The sequence below is a fragment of the Nyctereutes procyonoides genome, unplaced genomic scaffold, assembly GCF_905146905.1.
Source record: "Nyctereutes procyonoides isolate TBG_1078 unplaced genomic scaffold, NYPRO_anot_genome, whole genome shotgun sequence".
NCBI lineage: Eukaryota > Metazoa > Chordata > Mammalia > Carnivora > Canidae > Nyctereutes > Nyctereutes procyonoides.
Window position 1 is genome coordinate 7694255 of NW_026575049.1, and position 21593 is coordinate 7715847.

Consider the following 21593-nt stretch of genomic DNA (forward strand, 5'->3'; position numbering starts at 1 on the left):
AAGCCTAGTTCCCAAAACTTCTTTTAGGAGGATTACTGTACATGGTTGAAGGGAATATTTTGAGAAGTCACTTGGGGAAGTGCTAAGAATTTCAAGGAGTGTGATCAAGTAACAATATGCTCCATCAACTTCCCTCCAAGCATCTTGGCTGCATTTAACTGGAGAGCTTTTGTTTGCTGGGTGGGGCGTGGAATTTTAGGGCTGGAGACAAATTGCCTGGGATACTGGATGAGAAGCTGAACCCTGTCAGCAACCCCCTTTTTCCCCCCTTGCAAAGATCTTTAAGCAGCTCCTCTGCAAATAAGCGTGGAAGAGAGATTTTAAAGACTATTGGCGTGAAGGGATGCCCAAGCAGCTTTCCCACAGATCTCCCTACCTTGATCCAGGCCTAATGAAGTGCCTTGTATAGTTTAACTTCTCCTGAGCAACTGCTTGGTTTTTGTGTTTATGGTCTTTGGGACTCATAACCAGCCCCGATTTCCTCTTTGAGGTGGCTGGAGCAGGGCTTAGAGCTAAATGTGTCATCCACCTCTCACACAGTGCACAGGAGTCCCTGTATGCCTTTTGTCTTAACCTCATTCTGGGGCCCATTTTATTGTTTAGCCTTTATTTCCTCTTGCCTAATTTTTCCTAATTATTCGATCCTGCCAAACAGTGCACATCTTCTCAGACAGCCTTAACTCCTTACTATTTTAACTTTTAAATTATTGTTTAGAGATATTTTATATAAATATTCTCCTCCTCTTTCAGGGGAAGGGGGAGGAGCAAAGGGAGAGGGAGAGGGAGAGAGAATTTCAAGTGGGCTCCAGGCTCAGTCCAGAACCCAACACGGGGCTCAGTCTCATGGCCCTGAGATCATGACCTGAGCTGAAATTGAGAGTTGGAGGCTCAACTGACTGAGCCCCCCAGGTGCCCCTCCTCCTCTTTCTTCTTCCTCTCTCTTCTCCTCTTCCATGGTTGCTTCATAAGAGTAATAGCAATTATTTCATATTTCATATTATTGGCCTACGTTTCAAGAGCTGGCCACTATTGTTGTGATTTGACATAAACTAACCAAGTACCCAAAGGGCATATTTTGGATGAAGATTCATAATACATATGGGGGAGGGAGGGAGGAAGTGCTCAGTTTGCCAAATAGTAAACTACACTGTTATATAAATAAATATAGAAAAGAAAAGCAGCAAAGGGTATTAACTTTGTAGGATCTAAAGAGGCACCTGGGGGCTCAGTCAGTTATGCATTTACCTTCAGCTCAGGTCATGATCCCGGGGTCCTGGGATGGAGCCCCACGTTGGGCTCCCTGCTCAGTGGGGAGTCTGCTTCTCCTTCTCCCTCTGCCCTCCCAACCCCCCACTCCTGTGTGCACACGTTCTCTCTCTCTCAAAGAAACAAAATCCCTAAAACAAAACACACAATAAAATACAAGTGAATTGTATAGCTTCTCACCAAATAAAGCTGTTATGTGTATTCATATTAAAAGTAATTCAATATATAATTAGTACTCTTCACGTATAGTAGAACTAATTATCAACAAATTATCAGACTAACCTAACAACTGTATTTCCACTTGTCTACCAGATGTTTCCACTAGGATGTCCCAAAGGCACATTAAATTCAACATCTTCAGTGCCAAACTCACCATCTCTGGAAACTCTCACCACCACCCATCCTGGTTCCTCCTCAGTCCTATACATCATTGTTGAGATTCCTGTCTAGAACCTGCATTCAGTCAGTGACCCAGTCCCTTGATTACGTTTGTCATCCTTGAATGTAGACTCTGTTTCCAAAGCCCACTTCGGATCCTGCTCTCTCTCTTCTTTGCCTGAGTTCCTTTATGAGGGTGCGCACTCCAGGGTGTACGTAAAACTGTCTTCTGGACAAGTGGAGAAAATATTAGAGCTTCTATTTCTATTTTTCTCTCTTCAACATTTCTGGCTTTTTTAACACCTGCCAATTAAGTATGTAGATAAATAATAGTCACCCGTAGGACTACAGGCTCAGAAATTTCTAAGGGAGTGTAGAGTCAAAATGGTTTGGAGACGACCAACGTAGACTACTGCGGTTTGTCACCCTGCTAACTTCCCTGCCATTTTATTACTCACCCATGAGGTAAAGGGCTTAGAATAAACTAAGTACTATGCAAGTGTTAGCTATTAGTACTATGAGCCTATTCCCAAACTTCACTTTCTGTCACCATCTTAAATCCTCATTGTCAAGCATCTGGATTTTTTATTTCAAAGTCTTAAATCATGTTGGTTCTCACAGTAGGATCCCCAGGGTTAGCTCCCTGGCTCCTGGCCTGCTTTGCCAAGTCCAGGTGAGCAGGAGCTGGAGCCCTGGGCTCTCGCTAGGTAGAGGAGGAAGACTGCTGTGGCCCTAGCACCACAAGATGTGTTCACTCTGCTTCTAGCCTCTTCCTTGATTGCTTCCCATGACACGTCATGTCCCTAAACCACACAAGTCATTATGCCACTGCCCAGCAAAAGAAAATGTTTTAGATTATCTATAAAATCAAGTCCACATTTCCTGAGAAGGCCGGGGAGACTAAAACATATTGGAAAGCGCCTACCTGGGATCTGTGGAGGTCTGTCTGCATTTGCTGTGGAAAAGGAAGGAGGGGGAGGAGCCTAGTGTTAAAGTCTTTGGAGTCAGGTGACATGAATTCAAACCTGTCCCTCTCAGGTGTGATCTTGGGTGAATCGCTACGTATCCCCCTACCTCAGTTTTCTTATCTGTGAAAGGGTGCAATGAGACCTGCCCCTCTGGATTGTAAGATACCATGTTATAATGTTCTTGGGAACCAACAGGTTTTTCATAAATGGCAGCTCTTCCCATTTACAACATTCTGACATTTTTAGAAAGTCTTAGAAAGCCCCCCACGAAAGGGATATTTCAACACATTCTAGGTAGAGAAGACTTCTTGAAAGCAATGACAACTAAATGGGAGCTGAGGAACGTAGGAAGGTCCCAGGCAGTGCGGGACAGGTGGGCCTGGGGAGCTGGACTGGGCCGGGGACTGGCATATTGTCTCTTCTTTATGATGCTGCAGAGTTTTCATTGCAACCAAACTTCTTTCCACTTGTGGCAACTCACTGCGACCAACTTTTTTTCTGTAAGATAGCACGCGCAGACACCAGGCCACACAACCCTCGGAAAACTAAAGCAGCACCTTTATTTTATACAAACAGTATAAAATGTTCATTATGTAAGAGCTGTGTCTTGTTTACAATATATTATATTGCTTCAAGCCAATGCCAAAAGTCATACATTATATTCCCTATTTTATTGTGTTTACAATATATTATATTGTTAAATGCCACTGCCACAGTGTTTGTCTTTCTTTTCTTTTCTTCTTTCTATATTGAATTCTCTGGAATCATAGTAAGGTCAAAAGATATCGAGAGTTTAAGAACAAGGGGGATTTTAAAAATGTGACGAATGTCTAAACACATGAGAATAAGGTGAGAAACATAACTTCAACATGATTAACTGCTCCATCCGAACCCTTGACTTATGCCTTTTGGTTCATTTACCTTCTCCACTGTCCCCCAGCCCCTTGACACCACGAGTGCGTTGTCATTTTGGAAATTATTTGCCGGCTATGCAACCGAAAAGACACAATTTTAACCTGATCGACTGACATAACATCAAACCTGTCCCAAAGCACTGAAACAAGAAATCTATACCATCCCGCTACAGACGTACTTAGAAAACTTAAAAGGAAGAGTAAATATCAGCTCAGTGATTTATAATGAAGCTAATAAAATTCAGGCCAGTATTCTTAACTGTAATGAACATTATTTGAACATTCAACACATGAAAGGTTAACAAAGGCTATGAACTTGGTGTAACTTAAAACGTTTCAGATGTCGGGGTTCACCAGATGTAATTGGATTCAGGTGGATCCTGCCGCTCCTCGGCCTTTTTAAGTGAAGGCGTGTGTTGCCTGAGCCGGGCGCCTGCTGGCCTCAGGGCATGCATGAGGCTGGCTCCGTACCCTGTAAAATTATTCACAGCTTAAAAGAAAAGAAACTACAAAAACAGTCTCTTCAGATTCATTATTAACCATTCAAATGAAATCCATTTTCCCTTTTCAACCCAGAGTGAAAGACCACAGGCACCACTAAAAGCTACCTGAATGAGGGGATGTTATAGGTTCAAGATCTCTGTTACAGAAGAAACCCATTTTAGGAACTCCATGGAACCTGGCTTCCATCGAAGCTCTGACTCACTAGAGATTTTGGCCACGTAGAAACTCTCGATGCAAAGTTTGGACCAATGTGACTGCATGAAGGATTTCCTGCACTCAAGGTCTGGTAAGCATCTGGCACTGGGGTCCCCGAAGCAAGGAGGCTGCTGCAGAGGACTTGACCATTTTCACTGCATTGCCAAACCAGCCTCGATTATATTGATCCAGGACACCCCCCACCTTACTCTTCATCTCGATCACACCGTCAAGTGTACCTATTGCATTTACACAAGATAGAGACTTTGGAAGAAGTAAGGACTTCCATGATGCATTTTAGAGGAGGGTTATGACTTGAATGGACTCCTTATCAACTGGGATTTGTCAGTTCGGGCAAAGTGGGCATCTATCCATTTCCAGCGTAGCTGTAAGTGGACTCTTAACACTGACTTACATTGCTTCAGATCTCCTTTCCTCCTACCTGAGAACTTCTGGAGGTGTTTGGGGCACTGAGTCATTTTCTACTGATTTCCTAAAAGGGATTCAAGACAGCAATCACATTGAAAAAAAAAAAATCTGCCTCCATCTTCCTGTTGCATTAGAGTCAAGTTTGGCACTGCAGCTTGTTCCCTGTGGTTTTCAAATGCAAGCTTGCCATTAAGTAACTACTGAGAACAGAATACTTTGTCTCTGAATGTGTTTCTCTGAATTGTCAGTATGTAGGCTAGTAGCTCAAGAACAGCCGCAACAGGAGCCAACAATGCGCTGGAGTAGATCCCCACCCTGCTGTCTCCCCGCCACCCATGAAGCTCTAGCCTCCCTGCCGGCGAGGCTGAGCCTCAGCCGGGAAGTCTGTCTCCAGTGTCCTCCTCCCCAATAACATGTCTGGGTGCCTGGGACCTCCCAAAGTGTCACCTCGCTGGGAGTCTGTTCTCAGCAGAACTCTGTGCCTCAAAGCTCCCTCGTCACCTCCCCCTGGTCAAAATAAACCTCATTCTTCCGGCCTGATTCTCTAAGCTAATGTGCAAAACGGCTGGGTGGCCTCCCCTGGACAACACGTTCACATTTGCATCAGGAGCCAGGGCATCTTCTGGATGCGGTGCCTTGATCTGAGGGAGGTACACTGGTGACAAAACTCTCAGCAGCAGGTCTAGGAGTGGGGGTGCCTGGGGGGGGTGAGGCTGGCAGACGGTCAGGATTGCTCCTCAATGCCACCTGAGGGTTCCTAACTTGCCTTCTTTGTTGGAGGCATGACTGGTGTACCAGCAGGAACAGTGCCCTTCTACTCTCTCACCACCACTCTTGGTCCCCAGGTCCCAAACGTGGGTCCCAGAAGATCTCTGTAACTGAGGCCTGGGATGTACAGTGTGATCGCAAGCCACCCCTAGGCCCGAGGAGGTCTCAAAAGTTACTTGTATCTCAAGTTAAGGGTGATGTAAAGGATTTGGTTTATTCTTTCCCAAAGTGTCTCTAGAAATGATTCATTTTCTAGGTCTTTTAGTCCAAAACAAGTCCCCTCCCCCCCAAGGGTGTCCCTGCAGGGATACCATTCAGCCATGCCTACCTGGCGAAAGAACTATTTCCCAGAGGAGATGCAATTCCTGTTAAGCTACAATCACCTGAAGCCAATTCAATCTACCATCCAGTCAATTCAGTGAGTGATAAGACTCAAGTCAATGGCTTAGTGTAGCCTGGACCAGACAACAACATACCTTAAAATCAACAACTAAGTACGTCTATCTCCATAGAAGCATATTAGATATACATCCTAATGATATAATGTGAACATTTAAAATATGTGCAAAAAAACTGTGGAAGGAGCCTCGGTATCCATCGAAAGACGAATGGATAAAGAAGATGTGGTCTATGTATACAATGGAATATTCCTCAGCCATTAGAAACGACAAATACCCACCATTTGCTTCGACATGGATGGACCTGGAGGGTATTATGCTGAGTGAACTAAGTCAATCGGAGAAGGACAAACATTATATGGTCTCATTCATTTGGGGAATACAAAAAATAGTGAAAGGGGTTAAAGGGGAAAGGAGAGAAAATGAGGGAAAATATCAGTGAGGGTGACAAAACACGAGAGACACCTAACTCTGGGAAACGAACAAGGGATAGTGGAAAGGGAGGTGGGTGGGGGATTGGGGTGACTGGGTGACAGGCACTGAGGGGGGCACTTGGTGGGATGAGCACTGGGTGTTATGCTATATGTTGGCAAATTGAACTCCAATAAATTTTTTAAAATATGTGCAAAAATTAGAGATTTGGGATTCACATATATAAATAAATTTACATATCTGTTTATATATAAATATAATAAAATAAAATATAAGAATATTTTCAAACTAGTATTTTCCATCAGCCCAGCTGATCATTCCCATACTCACCAGGCTACACAGATCGCCCTTTGGAGGCTGTGGATCTGAAAAAACATCTGACATGAATGTGATCTGTTCAGTGTGTGTCCATTATTTTGGAGACTCACTCTGACAAGCACAATCTGAACTTCTGGGTGCTTGTATTAAAAAGGGTGTTGTATGACTGAAGCCTTCCTTCTCTCAAAGAAGTGGACCGTGGGCCCATGCTCAGGAGACTGAACTCTAGCTGCCAGATGTACTGAAACCACAATGTTTATTTTGTTCCCTCACTAATTGACTGTCCCTCCCACTAGAACCTGGGCTCCACCACGCAGGACACTTTCTGTCTGTTCACTGGCATGTCTCCAACGCCTGGATTCCTGCTTGGAACAGAGAACATATCAATCAAAATGAAATGGTTGAATGTAGCCAGTTTCATTTTGTGTCCAAACAAGCCAGTGTTTATTATCTATAAAGCTAGCTCCTTTTTTGGTAGTCAATCTAAAAAGAAAAAAACACAACTCCATTATAACATCTCTCCCATGCTTTTTTTTTTTTTGCCTCGAAAGAACTTAGTTAAAACATATCATAACCAATAACAGTTAATGATTTTAAGGAGCAAAACCTTTCATGTCTTATATGCTTGCTGATAAATCTTGAATGATAAAATCAGAGCCCAACAGATCTATAGATTTGGTTTAAAATTTTATACTTGTTATTTCTTTCGTAGTTACCACACCAAGTCAACCTGAATTTTTTTTAATAAATTTATTTTTTATTGGTGTTCAATTTGCCAACATACAGAATAACACCCAGTGCTCATCCCATCAGGTGCCCCCCTTAGTGCCCGTCACCCAGTCACCCCCACCCCCCACCCGCCTCCCCTTCCACCACCCCTAGTTCACTTCCCAGAGTTAGGAGTCTCTCATGTTCTGTCTCCCTCCCTAATATTTCCCACTCATTTCCTCTCCTTTCCCCTTTATTCCCTCTCACTATTTTTTATATTCCCCAAATGAATGAGACCATATAATGTTTGTCCTTCTCCGATTGACTTACTTCACTCAGCATAATACCCTCCAGTTCCATCCACGTCGAAGCAAATGGTGGGTATTTGTTGTTTCTAGTGGCTGAGGAATATTCCATTGTATACATAAATTTCTAATTGAGAATTAGTGCTTAGAAAACGGTCGTGGAGCAGTTTTACAGATGTGGCGATGATTTACGCAGCTGCATTGCCCCTATACTCTAAAACGTGGAGTCAAAGGTGTAGAGAGCTGTAGGGGCCAGGGGGGAACCACAGGGGAGAGGAAGCAGAGAAGGGGAAGCTGCTTTCACTGAAATGGAAAGCAGGGCTGAGGTAGGGGTTATCTATTAGCCTTTGGAACCAAGATATGAAAGAGGCAGGCCCTCCAGATGGTTCCCACTCACTTTTATTGCAGTGTCTTCCGTGCCAGCCTTCTTGACATTGGCATTTGTTGGGTTCGTGGCAGGTTCCGTGTGCACCACAGCCAGGCTCACAGACAGCTAGACACGGAGGAGATAAAAGGCATTTGCTGAGCTTTCATTGTCCAACAGAATTACACAGCTGCTTTGCTTGCAGTTCTTTAGAATGTGTTAGTTTGGGCTTCATCCCTTGGGCTATTGTTTGTTTGTTTTGTTTTGTTTCCTAAGCCAAACTCCAGCTATAAGTCAGTTTGAGACTTTTTGAAAAAAAGTCCTCAGAGAGATCATAAACTAAGCTTAATGCTTCTCATTCACAAAAGATGCTCAGTAAAGACTTTGAAACTGCTGGAATGGAAATGCGTTTTCCTTAAGAAAACCCCGATTAGTTAAAAACTTGAGTTACTTGTGTGTGAATGTGTCTGTTTGTTTTTTACACGCATGGATTTCATACAATGTCTTTGTTTTAGATAAAGGGAACATGTGGGTCAGTGAAGAAAGGTTCATTGCGAAGCCCAGGCAACATGGTCCAGAAGATGTGTAGGAAGAGATCCCCAAACCCAGGCTGATTATGTGGATGGCACTTACGCTTTGAACAGAGGTCTCCTTGGTAACCTTTGGAGCACTTACATTTGCTTTTACCAATGCATTTACCTCCATTTCGACAGGGTTGTGGACACTTGCCTGAAACAGAGAAGGATGTGAGTAAGCAAGGAACTCAGTGCTTCATTCAGAGGTCATCACATTTTTCAAAGGAACTGCACAGCTTTAAGAGGATAAATGCTTCTAAAGGGCAGTTATTCCCACTTATTTTGGACCTGCACTGGCTTTGACACCGTTCGTGTTTTGTTTTTGGAACAAACAGGCTAGCATTTTTACTTGCAATTTCCAATGTATATCTTCTACAATAAATGTGTGGCCCACATGCTACATTTATGTGAACTTTTTATAAGCAGAATAAAAATCTGATTCATAAACATTTGTAATTTAAACTACAGTAAAAGTTAAGATATGAATAAGCCTCTAAATGATCTTTTCTCTGAGTTCTGACTCTGAATGTCACTCCTTCTGAAAGAATGCCTACACCTGTACCCAACAGTGTCTTTCTTAGCCTAGGATTCTCCAGAGAGCAGGGCTTGCATGCAGAGTTTCTTTGGTGAAGAATGGGGGATGGGGTGATAGAGAGAGTGAAGAAAATGGAAGGGGGGAAAGCCATCACAAAATTATGTTTGTGGGTTGGTCATCACTACAGGCAACCAGGCTCTGTCCTGCTGGGTCCTACTGAGGAGCCATGGAGACTGCACCTTCAAGTCACTCTTAAGAAGGGAGAGGGGGGCATTTGTTCATTGGCACCTGTCTCCCCCTGGTTGAGGGTCACCCTATGGGATAGCTTCCTCACACTTCCAATCTGCCACTGTGTGAGAGCAGACTGATTTGTCAGGACTCAGAGGCGTCTGGCAGAAAGCAGAAGTGTGGAACAGCTAAGATGAGGGGCAATCAGGTTGTGTCTGTGCAAAACAGGTTCCCACAGCAGTGACTGGAGTGAAAGGCTGGCAGAGCAGAGATATGAGGTAGGGCACCAAAGGGGCCCCATGCCACACCTATGTTTTTTTTTTTCTAGAATGCCTTAGATCCTTACAATTTATCATTCCTTCTCTCATGTCGGTGCCAACTGAGAACTGCTAGTGTTTTCACAGCTCTTTGGGTTACAGGATTGTAGAGCTGGGATAGAGCCTTAGATATAAAAATGACATAATGACTGTCTTCTTTCTTACTCCAGAAGCTATTTATTCTCCCTCTGCAATCTAGAATTTGCCATCCAGAGGCTGAATGTTTTTAAGAAGTAGGAAAAAAGGATTGTTCACCCAGAGCTGAGATGGCACCCTGTAACTGGCATAATGATGTTCCAAAGAGAGCAAACAGCCATTAGATTTTAGTAGTGGAGGAGTTTGGATTTTTTACTGTAGTTCTTTTTTAGTAGAGCACTCATTCCATCAGTTTCAGTATACAAGGAGAAGAAATGAAATCTTTATTATAAAACAACACACTTTTATTCTCTAAGCTCTTGTTTTTATGGTCAAATGAACCTTTGAAAGAAGTGAGCTACTCTATGTTTTCCCAGCAAGTGCTATGTTTGATAAATCTGAGTTCCATATTAGCAAATTATTTTGCTAACGCACTTTACTTCTCTTTTCACCTATCCAAAAGAACTTTCTTCATGTGTAAATAGATCCAAACAGCATTTAGTCATTGTGGAGACAATATATACATAATGTTGAGATGTTAGAGTCTCTCAAAAACCTGGAGTGCCTTTATACCTTTAAGTTTTCCTCATACAGGGATGTTGTAGAAATAAGCATAAAACAATAGAATACCTTACTAATACCTTACTAATAGAATACCACCTTTTCATTGACTATTAAAAATACTAAAGAGACCTTTTTGCTAGATTTGGATACAAAGAATAGCATTTACTATTTGGTCAAGATCTCAGTTCTTACCTAAAGGAAACACATAACTCTGAATTTCCGTTTATATCAGTAAAACATCTGACCCTGCCATATGTATGAAATCAGATCATATCACAGTACTCTGCAATGCACTTGGGTTTTTCAAGTAAACAAGATATGGGGCAATAATTATATAGCAGAAAAGATAATACTTATTGTAAAATACTTGGTAAGTCCAGATTTCCCCACATTCAATGAGAAGTGAACTTGGTAGCCAGGGATATCACAGAGAATGACTGGTGGAGAGAAACTTTTCATTGGCTCCATGGGTCTTTTTGTTTTCTTGGTCAGAGGGAAGTGAGAGTCCTTAGGTTCACCCCGGCCAGGAAGAAGGACGTTCTCTCCTGGTCATCACACAGCAGAAATGTGACTCTAGGTGACTGTTCAAAGGCCATTTCAAATCAAATTTTATGAAGCCAAAGCCGCATGAAGGTCTGATTGCTTTACAATTCTGAATCCTAAAAAGTGCCTTTAATATTGACTTCCTTTCTTTGAAAACACTTTGCAACAAATTCTATCCATTGGACAGTGGGAAAGTGAGCCAACTTGGAAGATTACATATTTTTACCTAAAACAGACTAAGCATTGCTTGAAGACAAACAGATCTGACTTCAGTTTAATCAGTTAGCATTTTTACTATAACAAGTGGATGAGTCCAAGGAGAACAATTAGTTAGAAATTGACAAAATAAGGGCATTAAACTTCTACCCACATCGAATTGTGGAACTTAAATTTGTGACTCTGCTTCATGTAGAGAACAGATAAAAATGATTTACAAAAGTGTCAACAACTATTGTTGGGTCTTAGGATTATGCGTGATTTTTAATTGTTTTATTAAGTGTTCTTTTTTTATAAAGAACACTTTACACAAAGGACTTTTATAATAATAAGAACCCATTAAGTTATTTTAAAACTTCATTTATAATACAGTATAAATAATCCATGTAAACTTTTTAACTGAAAGTCTGCTGAAGATCCTTGGGCTATCTATAAATCTTAAGTAATGGGGTAAATGTATACTACATACATCGATATTTCTAACCATGATGTTATTTGTTAACTGGTAACAGTATCTCAAATTAAGTCAAAGTAAAGTGTGATAAGATATCAGTCCCGATAGAGGCCAGGAGAAATGAAAATATAAATAACATCCGAATATATATCTCATGAAAAAATTAGACAATAGCAAGTATTGGCAAGGATCTGGAGAAATTGGAACCCTCATACGTGGCTGGTGAGAAAGTAAAATAGTACAGTTGTTTTGGAAAACAGTTTGGCAGTTCCTCAAAAAACTGAACTTGGAGTTAATATGTGGTCTAGCAATTCCACTCCTAGGAATATACCCAAGAGAACTGAAAACATATGTCCACACAAAAACTTGTACATGAATGTTCACAGCAGCTTTATTCACAACAGCCCCAAAGTGGAAACAACCCAAATGTCCATCAACTGATGAACGGATAAACAAAGGGTGGTCTGTATATCCACACAATGGAATATTATTCAGCAATTAAAAGGAAGTAATGATACATGCCCAACACAGATGAATCTCAAAAACTTAATCATGTTAAGTGAAGTCAGACACAAAAGGACATATGTTACATGATTCTATTATATGAAATGTCCAGAATAGGCAAATCTCAAGAGACAGAAAGTAGACTAGCAGTTTCTAGTATCTTGGGGAAAGGGGAACGAGAACAGGGTTTCTTTTGTGGGTGATGACATGTTCTGGAATGAGACAGAAATGATGCTGTATAAATTCATGAATGTATCGAATTGCATATTTTAAAATGGCAAATTTTATGGTATGTGAATTAGATCTCAATTTTAAAAATAAGAACTCATAATTCAACTTTTTGTCTCTCTAGAGGCACTTTGCAACTCAAGACCTATTTCTGTATTTTCTTGGTAATGTGGTTCTTGTAATAGAAACAGGACATTTCCTAGGGGGGAATTTGAGCATAACTTGTGATAGGGATAATCAGGAGCTTTCAAAGGCCTACATTTGTGGTGCAATTAGGGGAAAAAACAGGAATAGAAATCATTGTCTCTGTCAATGGAAAGGTCGTAAACCCAAGGGCAGACTTACATGAGGAGAAATGAGCCCATGAACAAAGATTCATAAATATAATCTAGCTAAGTATGTGAAGTCTGAGAGTAAGTATGGGGAAAAAATTGAGGGGAGTTAGTTCAGAGATATCTTTATCAGGTCAGGGTAATTCGTAAGAACAGAAACCACATCCTGACAATTAATTACATGTTCTATGGAAACTTCAGAGGTATTTCATTTGAACTCAGTAAAAAATGGTTACTTCGTCTACTACTCATCAAAGTACAAAAACTCACAAATAAATTAGAGGTTGAAAAATAGGAAGTCGATATTATTTAATTTTGATCCCACTGCAACCCACTTCAGAAATTATGGTTGTACTAAACACAGCAGTATTTTACAGACCCAATCCAGCTGGAAATGAGAATGCTATATTCCAGAACTTCAGGAAAGGCACAGACACGGCACCCTTAGCAGACATGCTCATGTTCTTTTTGCTCCTTCCTGAACAGAGTGCTGATGTTATCTGTTTCCTGGATCACAAAGCAATCTAGGATGTGGCTGGCTCATTTCTGAGTTTAATAGAGCGCTTCCGTGATTTGCTGAGGGTTACGCAGCCGGTAGGTGGCAGAGCCAGGATAAGCAGTTTGATATCCTGATTCTGAAAACAATGATTATCTACCACATTCCACCCTTACATTTTTCTTTCTTTGTATGGAAGCACGACAAACATATAGTGAGGGCGTAATGAAGACATAACTGTGTTGATCTTACGCTTACAGCTCAGCTATTGTTTTTAATCTAAATAAACACTCACGTGACACTTCATCATTCAAGATATAGAGCATTTTTGGCACCCCATAAAGTCCTTTTGTGCCCCCAACCACTATCCTGGTTTCTACTATCATCCATTATTTTTGCCTGTTCTTAAACTTCATAAAAACGGAATCGTGCAGTATGCACTTTTTCCTTTACTTAACATCTGTGTGATTGATTCGTGTTGTATGTACTGTTAGTTTGTTCTTTTTTGTTGTTGTTGTTATCGCTCTGCACCCTTTCTCCCTTTTTCTTGAATTTATCCTTTCTTCTTAGATGGGTCTGGCTCAGTGTAATTCAGGACATGTGGCAGTGAAAGGAGGAGAAGAAACTTCTATGCCTGCAGGTAGATAAACAAATCCACCTGTCTCAAAACTTTGGTCTACATTTCTAGGCTGAAGCTATGGGCTCTTTGAGATGAGAGGGGGATGAACTCACTAACAAGAAACAATGCAACACGCTAAACAACCCAAACCCAGATATAACTGAGTCAGTGTGTGTGCTCAGTCAGCTGAGCTGAGCTATGGCCCCCTCTGCTCCAGCTTTAGCCACAATGAACGGTGGCTAAATCTGGTGAAAAGAAACCACTAGTCATTGCATCTGGGCTTCAGCTTCCTCACTGATTAAATGATAGGTGGAGTTTTGAAGTTCTCCCTCCCAACGAAGAGAATGCAGAAGGTCAATACTCACTTATTTCACACTGTTCTCCCTCTAGTCCTGGAGGGCAAATACACTTTCCAGGGTAGAAACAGGTCCCTCCGTTAAAGCAGGTAGTTGAGCAGTTTGCTATTAGAATGGATAACAGGGTGATTGCATTAGACAGTAGGGCAAACCAAAAAAAAAAAAAAATCCAGCTTCACTTAAAGTGAGGTGATACTTCTGAGGCATCTGTTGCCTGCCCGTTTACATACTTAGTCAAATAAGCCACTTCTGCAAAGGCCAAGGATCGTCACCAACTGCTTGGCCAATGGCAGATTCCAACCACACAACAGAATAGCACACACATTATATCCTATCCTCCCCCAGGTGTTTCTATCTTAGAAAAAAAGGCAGAATGTGTAAAAAAAAAATAATAAAAATAAAATACTTTTATATTTTCTTGTAAATATAATACAATATTTTCTTGTAAATATGCCCTTAAAAAAGAGAACATTATAAACCCCCTAAAATATTTGTTGAAGCTAGAAGAAGAGTGAAAAGAAGACTTACTTTAGATAAAAGGGAGAGAGGCCATCAATACTGGGAGCCGGCAAGGGAGAAAGCATTTATTTTTTTCCCAGAATGAGAACAGAGATTCATCTTATGTCATTGGGATTTTTAAAAAAATAGACTTTCATGACTTTCAGAGGAAGGACTCAAGGTATTCGGAAAAGGACAGACTGTCAATCCCTCGTGAGATCCCACAGGCAGGGGAGTGGCACCAGCTACTTGGACAGATTCCTGTGGGAATCCAATTTTTTTTTTTTTGTGGGAGTCCAATTAACTAGATTTTCCAGGTAATAATCATACTGTTTGTGATTCATCCTAAACCCTGTCTTTGTGTCAACTTCTGGAATTTTGCTGTTCACACGTAAAATAAAGAGGACAAAAATGGGGACAAAAGAAGGTAGACTGAATATCTAAAGATAGACAAGTTGGCTCATTCTATAAAGGAGATTAAAATGAGAGCTCGGATTCTCGGCAATTCCAGTTATAGGCCCTATTTGTTCGTGTCCTATATAAAACAGGCCAAAGTTGGCTGCAGATGAACAAAAGCTGGAGTAAGCTTCCAGGCGGAAAATCAAAAAGGAGATCCAAGAGCTATGTGTACGCTTTGTTTGTGGAAAAGAAGTCCAACTAGCCTGTTCTGCAAATATCATGCTTCTAAAATGATAAAGCTTTTTGTTTAAAATCCTAAGTATCTCCCATCTTAAGGTCATGCTGTACTTGTTTTGGCAAATCCAGCCTCCTGATGCACAGGGGAGCAGCAGCATTTGGGTACGGAATTTAGGATTTAGGAGAACCAGCTCTTAGGGCTTCCTCCTTGCTACTTGCTGCTAGTATTGTTGGGGCCGGAGGGTTGTTTTGGCGGGTGTGTTTCTGTCTCCCCACTTGTCCCTGTTTCTCCTGGGGAATTAAGAAGAGATGAAGAAACATCAGGATTAGGATCTGCTTGGCCAGAGTCCTCTGGGCACCATCCCATGAATAGAATGCAGCGAACCTGGGAGCTGGATTGGAAGTCACGGGAGAACAAGAACAACGGAGCTAGTTAAAGAATGTGTCCCCGCTCCCAGTATTTGTAGAACACTTTACAAGCTTCTCTACATTTCTGTTGTGCAATGATTCTTGACCAGGAAAATGAACCAGAGTCACCAGGTAACTTTCACTGGGGCTGAGGGTGTGCTGGGCCAGGGCTTAACTACTCATTTCCTAAAGTTTGCAACAGATGTCCCAAGAGCCACTGAATGTTAATCTTTAATGTTTCTTCAAATATGCTGTGCTAAGGTCTAGCTCTGGGCCAGTAATTAAGCCATTTTTCAGAAGCTCTATACTCCCTCCTGGATGATAAATGTATCTTTTTGTTGAGGTAGTAAAAACCATTATTTTTTAATATTCCCAGATCTCCAATGAGACCAAGTGGAATTTCAACAGGCTTTCCAAAAGAATAATAATAATAAAAAGTTACTGGAGTCTGACGAGTAGGGAAAAATCTTTCATCTGAAAGGTAAGATATTATAAAGTGTAAAACATACTGGAATATGCATATTTTCCTTCCACCGTGGCCACACAGTGTTTGTGGCTCCATAGCATTGGGAAAACATTGCAGTTGACGCTCCATTGTACAAGTGACACACAATGACAGCCACACCCAAGTAAGCGGGTCTCAAAAATGCTCTCTTTAAACCTGTTCTTCCAAATCTCTGAAGGATTTGCTCTATTTCCTAACAGTTTTGTGACAATAGGAGCTTAATTCTGCTTTAAGAATTGCCCACTTTTGGCATAGCAGAGATGCTGAATGGTAGATTAAGACAAGAAGAAACTTTTTTACTCACTGGCTGTCCTCATGTCATCAGTGCTTAACCTTGATGAACAGAGACTTTAAAACTGTGTTAAATCCAACCACTCTAGTTTTAGATCACTCAAAAATAAGAGGTAGAGATGATCTCACATATTATCTCAATTAGCTTGGAGCTGGGGAGCCAAGGGCAATGGCTTAATTCCCAATTTATATTCTGGAAAAGTGTGACCCCCAAAGAGATCAAGTCACTGGCCCAGATGCAGTCACTTGTGGAGAAATGGGGACCCGAGGCAGCTAGCCTGAGTGACAACACAGGACAGCAGAAGATGTGAGTTCGGGGTCAAGCTACTGAAGTTCCGTAAACCTCATCTTGCTTATCTGAGAATGAAACAGAGAAAACTTTACATATCTCAAAAGGCTGTTGTTGAGTGTAAAATCAGATAAATGTGTGAAGTACTTTATGTATCACAAAAGAGCAGATGCCTGCAAATTATTCTTCTGACTCATGTTGAGGGATTCTTCTTGTACTTTTTCCTTCTTTTTAAAAAAGCTGTTCATTTCCATCTTAATTGATGCTAACTGCATGATCACCAAAGAGACACTTCTCAAAACTAACGCATCTTTTTATTTCACGGCATGTATTTATTTTAATTTATTCTATTTTATTTTTACAGATTTTATTTATTTTTTTGAGAGAGAGAGAGAGAGAGAGAGAACATGAGCAAGGAGGGAGGGAGAGGGAGAAGCAGACTCCCCGCTGAGCAGGGAGCCCAACCACAACGTGGGACTTGATCCCAAGACCTGAGCTGAAGGCAGACACTTAACTGATTGAGCCACACAGGCACCACCACCACTACCTTTTTTTTTTTTTTTTTAAGATTTTATTTATTCATGAGAGACACAGAGAGGCAGTGACACAGGCAGGGGGAGAAGCAGGCTCCCTGCAAGGAGCCCACTGTGGGACTTGAATGCTCAACCACTGAGCCACCCAGGTGCCCCACCACCCCCCATTTTTAAAGTAGTGTCTACTCCAATCTTCTTCTCTGCTCATTGGCTAACTTCAGAGAGCTCCAGAGCTTTAGGCGGGACCACAGGTGGAAGGTGCCAGGCCCCAGAATCAAAGTACGAAGGGCTGTCCTGCCCACTGTAGGGACCCCTGCCCTGGAGCATTCTGTAGGTGAAAATAAACTTCGACTGTGTTGAACTACATTAAAATTTGTGTTAAAGTTATCATAGTAGCCAACGAACTGTTACACCCTATTTACAGAGCTATTACATAGTGATGATATATTAAATATACTTCTTTTCACTAAACATTTAAAAAGTAAAAAAGAACCTTGTTTTTAAAAAGAAACTGTTACCTTTATCACAATTGACTCCATAGAATCCGGGTGGACAGATGCAGAACCCAGGAGTGACACAGAGCCCGCCGTTCATACACCATGGTGTGCAAAGGGCTGATAGAGAGAGAGCACTGAGTAAGGCCAAGTAGAGGTTTGAGGAAGGACATTGTGGAAATACCAGTAATGCAATAGCTCTACATTTTTGATCTCTGTAAAATCTTTAGAGCTATAGGTTTGCTCTATTAAACATTATATATGAGTTATAAATGAGGTGCTTCTTTAGGGGCCAATCTCATCAATGAGAATTTTGGAATTGTTCCATTTCCATGGCTGATGAAAATTTGTCTTGAATCATTACTTTGACTAAGATGTAGCCTTCTTATGACTATAAATATTTTTCCCTGCCCTTTTTCCCCTTCTAATTCCAAAATCTATGCAAACGAGAAAAATTCTTAGGTCTTGAAAATGAAATGAAAATGAAAATTCTTAGGTCTTGAAATGAAATGAAATCTATGCAAATGAGAAAAATTCTTAAGTCTTGAAATGAAAATGGTCTTGTGGTTAATACACATTTTCTTGTTTAACTCTTTCATAATAATAGGAATTTCACTAAGAGAAATATTTATAATCAAATTATTTTCACTTTTTTTTTTTTGGCCTTCTAGCAACTTCATAACTCAGGTGTAGACTCAGTTGTGAATCAAGCTACTTTTAATTGGAGTAGATATTCTCAGACCAGTCACAATATTAGCTTTTTAAATCCAATTTAAGTGGAGGAGAAAAATTTAAAGACTTTTATAAGATTATGCCGAAGCATAGCACATATAGTAGCGAATTAGGGATGGGGGGCGGGGGGCGGTGGGTAGTGGCCACAAGGAATGTAGACATTGTGTTAAAGTTCTCTGCCCCGTCCCCATATATTGGATTTAACAGAAAATCACTCCTAGTAGTACTTTCCAACTATTTTTCTGTGGCTTTTTAAGATTTTACCAATCCTTATGCCCAGAAAAATAATTTCAAGGAATGTGTTAAAAAAGCATATGTGGGGGCTCTGGTATGACATCAGTTTCATTGGGAAGCAAGCGAGGGTAGCTGGCTCTCTCCAGTCTTTACCTTTCTCACAGTGAGGGCCATAGAACCCATCAGGACACTCGCAGATGCGTCTTTCATTACAAAAGCCTCCGTTTCGGCACCCTCCTGGGCATTCGGCTTCACCAAAGAGAAACAAGGTTATATGGACACCTTTGAAATTGTGCTGAGTGAATTACAGTGAGCACGAAGAGGTGAGTGGTGACTTTCCCCCTCTGGTGCACTGATGATCTTAATTTACTGAGTACTGATGACTTCTACGTGTATTCCCTCTACACCAGTCGTGCTTCACTAAATCCTCATCCAAGTCAGACTTTGCTTCTCTCAATTCTACTTCCAACAGTAGGGGGCTCATGGAAGAAGACAAACAAGCTTCATTCTGCCTTCATCCCCACCTATCAATATCCTGTACCTTCTTAAATTCACACCGAAATAAATGATATGGCCCATCATGCTCACTTTCAGAGGGTGGAATGGCCTTCTGGTTCATCTTTAGAGCCCTGAGAAACTGCAAAGCTTAAAATATGTGCTGGAAAAGCTTGTATCAGGGTGGGAAAAAATCTAGGCCTTCATGCTTTAAATGGGCATCAGGTTGAGATGCCTTTGCCTGGCAGAGATTGCTGGTGTGATGGGAGCACCCTGTCCTCTGGGGAGGTCAGCAGCACCAAGCTTATGGTGGGGGTATGAGTGGTATTGCCTTCATAGGTGGTGGTTGCTGGTAATGACTGGCAGCCTTGCTATGAGGCTGGGGACTCCCAAAGATTGTGTTGGAGGAGGGGAAGGAGAGAGGTAGAAAAGGGCTTTTGAAGGGGTATTGGGAGTTCCTAAAATTGTGAGTGGGGTTGCAGAGAAAGTCTTAGTATTGGACCCTGCAGTAACCAGCCCTTCCCCACTGGTGTGGTTATAATTATACCGATAACTTTTCGGTATAATTAAAAATTAATCTATCTTAATTAATTATAATTAAAATTATCTATCATCTATCTTCTATCTATCTTTCTATCTATCTATCATCTATCTATCTCTATCTTTTAACCCACATCACACCTGGAAGGAAGCCCTATGAGCCGTCTCTTGATGGTGATCACTGATTACCTTGTTGACACGTTTTAAAGAAGATAGCATTTTGAGGTGTCTGTAGGATGGTGTTGCCTTCAGAATTCATTACAATCACATTCACTTCAAATGCTGCCACTCCATCTTGTTTTCCAAGACACGGGAAACCAACTTGGACAACTAACGAAAAGGCAAGTATAGAGAAACCATTTAGCTAATTGATTCCAGTTGTATAGAAATCTTGGTTAGAAAGACAAAGAACAAGGCAAAAACGTTCACATTTCATTTATTTGACATTCTTGTATCTCTACCAGAGTAGTGATTGTATTTTGATCATATGGGCATTCTCCTCAGAACTTATACATCATGCCTGGTGGCAAAAGAATGAATGACTCATTAATTTGTGCCCTACCAATATGGAATCTGGGATATTTTGTTCCTAGTCTGGGCTTGTACTATCTTGAAAAAAACATTTTCTCTAAAAATTAAAGGAGCAGATAGGCAACACAGATGGACTGATTAGGGAAAGAAACCTTGTGGGTACCTTCACCAGCCTTCGTATAATCCAAAAAGAGCTAAAAAACAGTATTCCAGAATCTATTAAATAACGACCCATAAGCGCTAGTTTATTTTTTACTCTGTGTGCTTGAAAGTGACAAAATATTTTCTTTAGAAACATTTTACAACTCAGACTAGACTCCAATTATTGGATTGAGTTAGCGAAGCTAATATTTTCTTAGGCTATTTGTTAATATTAAAGAGTCCATATCTTGGAGATCTAGAAGAAAGTTTGATGTGCTCAAATAATGTCATGACAAGCTTATACCTAATGGTTTAGTTTCCTAAAAATGAACCATTATTTGTATAAGTGTAATGATCACTGGGGGTGTGTAGATGTTGACTTAACAAAGAATGACAACTAATGATGATGGTGACTGGAGGAGCAAAGAGACCACCAGTTGTGGAATGCCCACAAGTCAGTGGGTGGAAACTGGATCAAGTCATTGGCTAAGAGATGGAGTATGTAGATTTCTCCTTTTTTTTTTTTTAGAGGGTGGAGTTTGGAACTCATGACCTGAGGGCAAGACCTGAGCTGAGATCAAGAGTCTAGACACCAAACCAACTGAGACCCTGATGATGTAAATTTCTAAAATCCCCTGAATTCTCATAACATATCCACTGGGGAATACTGACCTAGCTGATCCACTAGGTGAAATATTGCTAATAGGTATACAGTTGAAATTTTGCTTCATTTTGTTTTTATACAGCAGGTTATTATTACTGTCAAGCTTGGGGAAATCATACCAAGCCAAGAAAAATCCTTTCCCTTTAGGTTTCATAAACCTTTCCCCTAGGTTTTAAAAAGGAATGATTTGGAAATTGGTTTGCTCTTCTATAAGGCATTGCACATAAATTTTTTTTTAAGATTTTATTTATTCATGAGAAACACAGAGAGAGAGGCAGAGACGTAGGCAGAGGGAGAAGCAGGCTCCCTGCAGGGAGCCCATCCAGGACTTGATCCCAGGACCCCGGGATCACACCCTGAGCCAAAGGCAGATGCTCAACTGCTGAGCCACCCAGGCGTCCCTGGTCACATAATCTTAATGTGCTTGACAACCAAAAACCTCTCTCAAGGCTTTGGCATTGTCAGTGTTTATTACTGTGCCATCTCAAAATAATACGGATTTCTAGTTCTCCTGAATCTTGAGATCTGAGCAACGCAAATAATAAATTAAATG

At 41.0% G+C, this 21593-nt stretch overlaps 1 protein-coding gene across 1 annotated transcript in view; it reads right to left on the bottom strand.

Moving 5' to 3' along the window:
* Positions 1 to 3152: 3152 nt before the first annotated feature.
* Positions 3153 to 21593, bottom strand: part of WIF1 (WNT inhibitory factor 1) — a 67458-nt gene continuing 49017 nt past the window's right edge. Inside the window, exons 4-10 of the mRNA XM_055329391.1 lie at positions 19894 to 20034; positions 18823 to 18918; positions 17728 to 17823; positions 14059 to 14154; positions 8581 to 8676; positions 7981 to 8076; positions 3153 to 3998 (exon numbers count right to left, since the gene is read on the bottom strand). Coding sequence (XP_055185366.1) covers positions 3877 to 3998; positions 7981 to 8076; positions 8581 to 8676; positions 14059 to 14154; positions 17728 to 17823; positions 18823 to 18918; positions 19894 to 20034 — 743 coding nt within the window. The 3' untranslated portion in view covers positions 3153 to 3876. The remainder of the gene's footprint in view (positions 3999 to 7980; positions 8077 to 8580; positions 8677 to 14058; positions 14155 to 17727; positions 17824 to 18822; positions 18919 to 19893; positions 20035 to 21593) is intronic.